The sequence below is a fragment of the Eretmochelys imbricata genome, chromosome 17 (genome assembly GCF_965152235.1).
Source record: "Eretmochelys imbricata isolate rEreImb1 chromosome 17, rEreImb1.hap1, whole genome shotgun sequence".
Classification (NCBI taxonomy): domain Eukaryota; kingdom Metazoa; phylum Chordata; order Testudines; family Cheloniidae; genus Eretmochelys; species Eretmochelys imbricata.
The window spans coordinates 13,117,470-13,126,729 of record NC_135588.1 but is presented as its reverse complement, the minus strand read 5'-3'; the positions used below and the strand labels follow the sequence as shown (position 1 = coordinate 13,126,729).

Here is a 9,260-nt window from a genome sequence, read left to right as displayed (position 1 = left end):
AATAAACCCCTCTGAGAAAGGCCTCTGTCATCAGATTCTGCTCTCCTGAGGTGCAAAGGACACCATTTCACGATAAAACAAAGGGTATTTTATTTAAACAGAGTTCTTAACAGGAACTCTGGTGAAATGGAACAAGGCACCTCAGTTCCTACACCTTTGCATCCTCATCTCCTTGGGGCACCTCTAATCGGGAATCCACAAAAGACACTCATAGCTGAATAATGAAAAATGTAATTATGAATAATTTGACAAAATCTTCAGCTCTGTTCATCACAATGAAGAGTTCAACCAGCTCTATTCATACCCATACGTGAGAGGGGTTTTGCGACTGCTTGAACTTTGACTTGACGCGATGCTGACCCCAACGGGAAAGCTGGCAAGGAAAGGTAGGGTTAGAATGGTCCAGTAACACAAGACTGCAGTTCTCCTCTCCGCTGTAGAAAGTAGTTCCCTAGTGACAGTACTGGCCAGCGAAGGAAATGAAGAAGACACGACTTCTCTGTCTGCCACCAGGGCGGACCACATTGCAGGGGGGTGCACACACAGACTCCTCAACCACCTCTGGAGGTGGCAAAGGGCGGGTCAATGGAAAGTACTTGCCAGAAACGCTCCGCAAGAGCAAGCTCATGGTTACAGGATGTTCCTGGAAGGCCAGATGAACCATCTCACCTCAGCTTTTGTTACCTCTTCCTCCCTGTCCTTCGCCTCAGGCCGTTCCAGCCGCCCCATTCCCACCACCCCAGTCCAGCCACCCTGCACAACCAGGCCTCCATCCTGCCCCCCCTCCTGAGTAGGCACACCCCATTGCTCAGGTGCAGGGGTTGAAGTTGAGCCCAGATTCCCCTTTATTACAAGCAACAGATGTCCCCCCCGCTGACTGGGAATGGCTCCCCCTCCCCTGGCTGAGGGGCTGCAGCCCAAGCTCCCCTCCCGTTCCAGCCCATTGTAGCCCCCCTGTGTGACTAAATCTCAGGGTTGGAAGGGATCTCAGGAGGTCATCTAGTCCAACCCCCTGCTCAAAGCAGGACCAATCCCCAATTTTTGCCCCAGATCCCTAAATGGCCCCCTCAAGGATTGAACTCACAACCCTGGGTTTAGCAGGCCAATGCTCAAGCCACTGAGCTATCCCTGCCCACAAACGGAGGCAGGGAGCCATGCCCCTCCACGCTGCTCCCCCCCCAGGGCCACAGCAGAGGGCCTCCCTTTCTCCTCCCCTAAGCAGAGGAACAACGGGGCTCCCGCCTGCACGGCCCCGATGCCTTTAAATGGCCCCGCCCCCTCCTCTACCGCGGTTGGCCACGCCCCCTAGTCTCCCATCAGGGCCAGCCCCCTCCCTTCCGGGGTTGGCTCCGCCCCGTTCCGGCGCCGGCTCCTCCCCCTCGGCCGACGTGAGGTGAGTCCGGGGTGCAGGCGGGTGGGGAGTTGGCTTTTCGCTCCCTGCTTAGCCGAGGGAGCCGGGAGGGCTGCGCTGGCCGAGCCCGTGGGCGGAGCGCGGCCTAAGGCCGCTGTACGGTCCCGGGCCGCTGCTCGGCGCTGGGGTCGGGGGAGCGGCCCAAAGCAGGACCGCTCCCGGCCATGGGGAGCGATAGGGTCTGGGTGGGTGTGGGGGTCTGCCGAGGGTGGGTGTGGGGGATGGGGCAGTGGGGGGTCTAAGGGCGGGGGGGGGTCTCTGAGTGAGGGGGACTCTCGGGGCGGGATGCTGGCAGGGAGGGAGCTCTGGGGACTTCTCAGGGCAGGGCCACTACAGCTCCCTTGACTTGATCTTTTTCTCCCTACAGGTTACCTTTCCCAGCGAGACAGCTTCGGCCCAGCTCCTCCAAAAGCACTTAGGTGGTTGACTGCCATTGACATCAGTGAGAGTTAGGTGCCTAAATATTTCGTGAGGATCTGGGCCTTCCTGCCTATAGCACTTCCCCTCCCAGTGCATCTCTGATGCCTTATAAACGCTCGTGATTCCTCTTTCACAGCACTCCTGTATCATTATCCCCACTGAGCTAGAGTCACGGAAAATGACTTGTTCCCTGTGTTCACTCAACAAGTTAGGGGCAGAAATAGGGCCCAGGAATCCTGACCCTCAGTCTAATGCTCCAGCCACTAGACCATGCAACTGAGAATTGATACTTTGTTTGCTTGTGAATGTGCAGGGAAGAGCTGGCTGTTAACTCCTGTGTTGAAATGTGCGTTTTTGTTTTGTTTTATCTTGTAGGTATGTGGAGATCACAGTAAAAAGTAGAGAGGGAAGTGTCTCTGGGGTTTTGGAGAGACTCTTCAGCCAAGCATAACATTGCACAAAAGGTGTGTCAGAAAAGAACAATGCTATTTTCTTTCTTTGTCACATTAATTGTTTGTAGCTGGAATTTGCCAAGGTCTGTGTCAAGAAAAATTGTTCATGTTAGCGCCCTCTCGGGCTTGGGACTTCAGATATACATTTATCTACTTTTGTAGTATTTCCTTAAATGTATTATTTACTTTTCTAGTGCTGAGTACTGTAGAAATAAAAGTATGCATCACCTTGTATATATGTATGTAATGTATGTACTTCTGCTTTTGTTGCTTAGTGGGAAATAACTCGCAAAACAATATGGCGGATCAAGAATTCCTTTAGTGTTGATGACTGTCTTTAGCAAAGTTTACTTGAACAAGGGGAACAGGTGTTTACTGAGCTAACAATTTTAACATTGCCCTAGTTTATTTTTATTTCTGAAGACATAGTTTTCCTTTAGTGCTCATCAGGGTAATGTGCAACTGCGGAGAAACTCTTCCCCCCTTTAGAGAACATAAGAATGGCCATACTGGGTCAGACCAAAGATCCATCCAGCTCAGTATCCTGTCTACTGACAGTGGCCAATGCCAGGTGCCCCAGAGGGAGTGAACCTAACAGGTAATGATCTAGTGTTCTCTCTCCTGCCATCCATCTCCACCCTCTGACAAACAGAGGCTAGGGACACCGTTCCTTACCCATCCTGGCCAATAGCCATTAATGGACTTAACCTCCATGAATTTATCCAGTTCTCTTTTAAACCCTGTTTTATAGTCCTAGCAAGACTGGTGTGATAGTCACACACTCTTATTTGCACAGCAGAACTAATTTTAAAAGTAGTCATCTCATGGAATGCATCTGATGTGAGAAAAAAACATTTAACTTAGTTAACCCCCAGTGCACCTTGAAAGTGTCATGACATCTTTTTCAAGTTTTAGTTTCTGAATTAATAATCATGGAATATACAGACATATGTACAATATTTTTATCCCTAAAACTGTGGAATATTTCATGTAGCAGTTTTTTTGTTTTTGTTTTTTTTTTGTTTGGGGCGTTTGTTTGTTTGTTTGTTTCTGGGTTTTTTCTGTTCCACATCATTCTTTTCATATGATACAATGTTAGGTAAAATTGTGAGGGGGGTTATAGGGAAGATACCAAAGAAAGGTAAGACAAGAACAGTAATTTGGATATGGATTAGGTTCATATTAACCTAATTAGTTTTTCATTTCTAGGTTATGAATTTGGATCCAGCATTTTAATCGGATGGCTATTTGAGCCATGTAAAATGAACTGGGTGCAGTTCACTTTTCAGTGGACACAAGGGGTCCAAGTCTACATCCCTGAAATCACTACCTCAGTTGCTGTCTTCAAAATTTGGGTGTAGAGACTGAGATACATTCACACACCTACTTGTAGGTTTTGATATAAGGCTAAGGAAGGGGAATGTGGGGAACTTGAACTGCTGCTGTCTGTGCCTTACCTCTTCTAAGGATTAAAATAGATTTTGGGTTGGGACCAGGCGCTTTGTCATTTTGGCACTGATCAGAAACCACTTAATTTTTTTTATGAAGTAACATTGCAGTTTTCTTTCCAGGCACCGGATGATCATAGCTAAATAATGTCTGGACTACGTGGAGCTGTCCATGCAAAATGGATAATAGGGAAAGTAATTGGAACTAAAATGCATAAAACTGCCAAAGTGAGAGTGACAAGGCTTGTGCTGGATCCTTATTTACTAAAGGTAAGGTCTGGTCACCAACTTATTTTGCAAGACCATTTTCATATTCAGTATCAAAAATTGTATTGATGCGTTGAAATACTAGGATTCCATTGTAAACTGTTTACATTGTTAACTAATTAAGAACATTGGGTGGTAATATGGCTCTGAATGTGACTGCATAGAAAGTAAAACCAGTGTAAGAACATAAAATTTTCCATATCAGATTAGCTATTAAATGTATTTCCTTGAATGATTCTGTAAACACACATTTGGATCTGAGCTGGGAAAGTGGACTGCTGATTTCGTGCTTTGACTTTTTGAAAAGTCCTTTTAAAATTTTTATAAGTTTCTGGGCTTTTGCTCCATTTTGAAAGCTTGAAGTTATAAAATAAGATGGTTTTTGTATATGGTGATAATAAAATAATTGCTTACTATATCTTTTTTCCTAACCACTTTGTTGAATAAGTAATTGCAGAAATATTCTTTAGCATTGGAATAATAATTAATTAATAATTAATAAAATAATCAGACTATTTATAAGCAAGCCTCCCTCAGTTATTATTAAAGACTAGATTCAGGAGAAACTATGCTCCCTTTATTCAATTCAATTTTATAAGATAAAAGAAGGTAGGTTAGATTTGTAATTGACTCTTTTCTGTTTTAGGGTGCATTTTCCACAACTTTTCAATCATAATTTACATAATCTTCTCAAAGGATGTAGTCTGGATCCTGATATTTTCCCCAAACAATAAAAGTTACTAAAATTGGACTAAAATGTGCTCATATGGGAGATATTGGTGCAACACTAATACCACAGTGATAGGGACTTGGGTGTATTGAGAAGGATGAGAATTATATAGTTTCGTGACCGCTTCCCCTTTGCAGTTTATGCAAATTATTATTAGGCTTGGAAGAGCCTTGACAACCATTTTTGCTGAATGTGATGCACTGTCATGTTGGTGCATCTTAAGCACGGGAGGGACTGAGATGATAAAGCAGAGGTAACTAGTGGTCAAGAATGGAGTTGATGAGTCAGGGATTGGTGAATAGTGACAGTACCTAGGGCAAAAGACCTATCCCGGGTGAAGAAGAGCGAATGTTACATTTGCCCAGTTCTACTGTTATAGATATGCATCTACCAGTGGCTTTGTTTGGGCAAAAACCCTGTTAGTTGTGCATACGTGCACTATCAGCCTGATAGTGAAACTTCCAATTCATTTTGCTTTTGAACATAAGTTTACTGGTCATCTTTTAGTTTCGAGTCCTAATGCCTGGGTTTCCTTTTCTCCTTCTCTCCAACAGTTCTTTAACAAGCGAAAAACTTATTTCGCTCATGATCCATTGCAGCAATGTGCCATCGGAGACATTGTTCTTCTAAAAGCTTTGCCTGAGCGGAGGACCAAAAATGTGAAACATGAACTGGCTGAGATTGTTTTCAAGGTTGGAAATGTCATAGACCCAGTGACCGGAAAGGCCTGTGCAGGAACCAGGTTCCTGGAAAGTCTAACAGACTCAGAAAGTCTAACTGAGGCAGACACTACCTATCTAAGTGAAAAGCTCCAAGAACTAAATGTTTCCTCAAAAGAGAAATAAAGGGTGGGAAGAGGCTGTAAACCGAGGGCTTTACCTCTCATCTTTACATGAGGGATTGGTTGTGCCTATTGTCTTAGGATGTAAAATCTTTTTATTGTTAGTAACAACAAATAATAAACTGAATTACTTCAAACACCAAAATGACAGATATTTTAAAATTGGGGAATTTATCAATTAGAAGTAATGTGGAGAAAACTTAAATTACAGTTAAGCTGTGTTGTCAATGGTTTATTTTCTTAACACACAGTTTTGCCCTATCTTTAGCAAGAATGTCAAAATTACCACCTCAGTCACAAAATTAAGAATGGTTCTTCTTTATTAAGATGTTTAAGAGCATAAATCTATATATAGTTTAATATTCATGGGAGGATGTTTTTCCCATGTTTGACTGTCTGTACCCTGGAACTGAATCTGTTGTGGTCTGTAGCCTTAAATTTAAAGTAACACAATTATAACTTTTTAAAAAAATTTGTAGAAATCCTATAGCCAGATGTTTATTTAATTTTATTATTAGTAATACCACACTATAGCAGTAAGCCTGTTATAACATTTCATAAACCTTCTGTATAAAATGAGTAATAGAATCGTGCATTTGAACCACCTAATTTTAATTGCTTACTGTTATAAATTTTATCTGCTTTATCACAAGACATACTAAAGGAAAGGTTCCCATGTGAAATTGATAAAAGGCTAAAATGAAACAGAGGCATAGTTTGACAAAGTGAAGGGACATAATCCAGCACCCTTGAAGTCAAAGGGGAATGGGAAGTCAATGAGAGTTTTGCTATTGACTTTCATGAGAGAGGTTCTTAAATAGGAGTAAAATCCATATATGAAGGAGAAAAGTGGGTCCTTCGTGATTCAAATAGCTTGTAAAACAAAGGAAAAGTAGATATGTATCTAGCACAGATATAGGGGAGGGATGTATCTGTTTTAACCAAAGTGTTGTGCTGCAAATAGAAAAGTTACAAAATCTGAGTATTGGAAAAATCCCATGAATGTAATACAAAAGAGTGGAAGTAAAGATGCCTGAAGTCTTAATCCCTTAATAAGAGAATCTAATTAAGGCCACAAATCCTGCAAAGAGATGCAGGGATCAAGTCTCTAAAAGCTGTAAGACAGAACAAATAGTCCAGAGCAATTCAGGATTACAGTTGACTTGGTGCTGGGATTCTGGGCCTGTTGATACTATTTCACCCCCTTGCCATAAATTAGAGCTGTTCCAGGGGTTGCTCAGCAGTCAAATCTACTGGGACACCCTCTCCCACCCCCAAAGTACAAGGTTTGCAGGGGACAGCAGAAGATCATATATGGTGCACCTGCACAGGGGCCAGGCCCAGTGCTGGGGGAAGGAATCTTCACTCACTGATTCTTCAAATGGGTGTATAGGTGTGCCTGCATCCATCACTTTGCAAGGTTAGGATTGCAGCCTAAACTTCCAGTGAATCCATCTCTGTGGATGAGGTGCTACTGATAAAGCAAGATTTTGGAAACTGAGCCCCTCTTCAGGAATATGAAATCAGTTGTGCCCCCTTCCAGTCTCCCATGTGTCCTACCCATTTTAATTTATATCCTTTCAGCCCCCAGGGGTGCTTGTGTTATACTGTGGGAAATGCTACACTAAAGGCTTAGGCTCTTGTGCTTGCGAATCTGTTCAGCAGTTGCCAAAAGCCATGCATTGCTCACCAACTCATTCATTATCCGTGTGCCCGCTGTTCTGCACTAGCAGTTATATAGCACTAGAGAAATTGGATTTTGTTTTGTTTTTTTCAAATATTGCGGAAGAAGAATATGTAAAGAGGGAATGGAATTCATGTTTCTCAGACTGCAGGTGTCTTGTGAAAAGTGCTTCACGCTGTTTGCTGGAGATTTAACATACCTATTCATTCTGCTTAAATCAAAATATGAGACCAACAAGAGAAAAAATCTGAGGTATGCTCATTTTAAAAAATTGTAAATGAGGAGTCTTAAGTCAGGGCTACCGATGATTTAAGATGCAACATCAGACTTCGCTAATATTGAAGGAAATTGTATGTGCAAGTTTGTATGGGTCTCCGTGCAGTGGGTGCTAATATCAAATCTTAAAGTAACTGGCCAAGTGAACTTTACTTGCCGTTTAAACCAAAACTTGTAAAATTAACTATTATAAACAGTACTTGAACTCATTTTCTGTTGAACAAGTCAAACCCTCACACTACTGGACGTTTATGGACCACCATATGTGTTAACAGAATTTATATCCTCTCTGTGCTCACCACCATAAAAACAATTGGCTGGGCAAAGTTTTTGGTAGTGCAGCATTATGTTCTGATAGGCTTACATATAATTTTTTAGTCACTAGGGGATTTGTCTTTCTACACAAAGTAGTTTTAACAAAGATCTAATGGACACCCTTGCTAGCTGGAAGCATGTGGTGTGAAAATGTACCTGTTCAGTGAATTAATAGGGCTGTCACTGAAGTCCCTGTCAGCAGAGAACCTATGGAAGAAAGTGTCATGGAGAGATAATTACTTATTCACAACTGTCACAAGTTCTTTTAAAACACCTGTTTACTGTACCCGTTCTAGCTACTCGTGGCTGTGTACCTTAATGATTTATAAATAGAAGTCCCAAAATTCAACTACTACTTTAAAATATATTATATATTATCAACTTTTACAGTCCTCCATTTTAAAAAAAAATCTGTCTGAAATTTTTACACTTGTTAACGCCTAAGCCTAGAGTAAGAGATGAGGGAAGGAAAATATTTTTTAGTTTTGTGTGGGGGTGAAGATCTTACACTGTTAAAGTTATGTCAAAAATCAGTTCTGTATTTGATTTGGAAAGTGGGAGTCTGGAATGTTTACATCTTTATTAATGTATTTTGCAGGACCTTGAGCTACAGCTTCTGTAATTTATCCACTGTGCTCATTAAAAGTTATTTGTTTTCTGGGTCAAGATTGAGGCACATTCACACAGTAGTTCAGAGGAGTTTTGCACTGGTGCTGGTTGGGCTGAGGATAGTAGTAGAATGGTTTCCAGGGCTGTCACACTGACCTCTTTCAGTACCCCTACATTTGCTTTAACCCTGTTAGTACTGCCTTGCTTGTCTGGTATGTATGGGAAAATACACCTTGCCTATGTAGTGTGCACTCAGCATTGTGGTATACGGATGCCGTATCTCCAATGTGAAGGTATTTTCCAGTTTTGGTTCTTTCCTCCAGCAAAAAAATGAAATTGTAACTATGAGTGACAAGTGAAACATACTGTTGTGGTAACTGAAAAAGACTTGAGTTTTTCCCATTACTTCAGTGTATTGCTGTTAATATCTGCTCCTGCAGGGTTCCAACAGGAGGGCGACAGGAAAAAGAGCATTCTAATCTCTAATAACTTGTTGGAGTGGTAAGAAGCTACAGCTAACCCTGAACACAAAATACTTCTGCATCCATCACACACTTCATGAAAGGAACAAGTGTAAAGAGCAGCCAACCGTTAGACCCTTAGCTCTTCAGAGCTGGGACTTCTGCACATGGCTGGGTTTTTTGTCTTGCAGAGCAAAAACCACAGGGGCAAGCGTTAGCAAGTAATACCTTAGGCTCTCGAGCCCACTAAGACTTATGCATCCTCGGGACTCCTCACAGTAGTAAAGTTAAGCATGTGCAAAATAGTATCCTTATTTTACAGAGGAGGAAACTGGCACAGAAAGGT

The 9,260-nt window shown here is 42.3% G+C and overlaps 1 protein-coding gene across 6 annotated transcripts; it reads left to right on the top strand.

The window, feature by feature from the left end:
• The first annotated feature begins 1,343 nt into the window (after positions 1-1,343).
• Positions 1,344-6,162, top strand: MRPS17 (mitochondrial ribosomal protein S17). Of its 6 annotated transcripts, none has more exons than XM_077836663.1 (5): positions 1,344-1,393; positions 1,779-1,859; positions 2,207-2,295; positions 3,855-4,001; positions 5,283-6,162. In XM_077836663.1, exons 4-5 carry the CDS (start codon positions 3,879-3,881, stop codon positions 5,571-5,573), a joined length of 414 nt encoding a protein of 137 aa, XP_077692789.1. In that variant the 5' UTR covers positions 1,344-1,393; positions 1,779-1,859; positions 2,207-2,295; positions 3,855-3,878; the 3' UTR covers positions 5,574-6,162. The 6 variants fall into 6 exon arrangements, with proteins under 6 accessions (XP_077692789.1, XP_077692792.1, XP_077692794.1 ...); XM_077836666.1 differs by having other exon boundaries at positions 1,347-1,393; positions 1,779-1,864; XM_077836667.1 differs by having other exon boundaries at positions 1,378-1,393; positions 1,779-1,830.
• Positions 6,163-9,260: the final 3,098 nt, after the last annotated feature.

What these genes read in the sequence shown, in the direction of transcription:
- MRPS17 (XM_077836663.1), top strand. Translation starts at nt 3,879, where the DNA reads ATGTCTGGACTACGTGGAGCTGTCCATGCAAAATGGATAATAGGGAAA. An exon ending in TGGATCCTTATTTACTAAAG is followed by an intron (nt 4,002 to 5,282) that starts GTAAGGTCTGGT and finishes TCTCTCCAACAG; the next exon opens with TTCTTTAACAAGCGAAAAAC.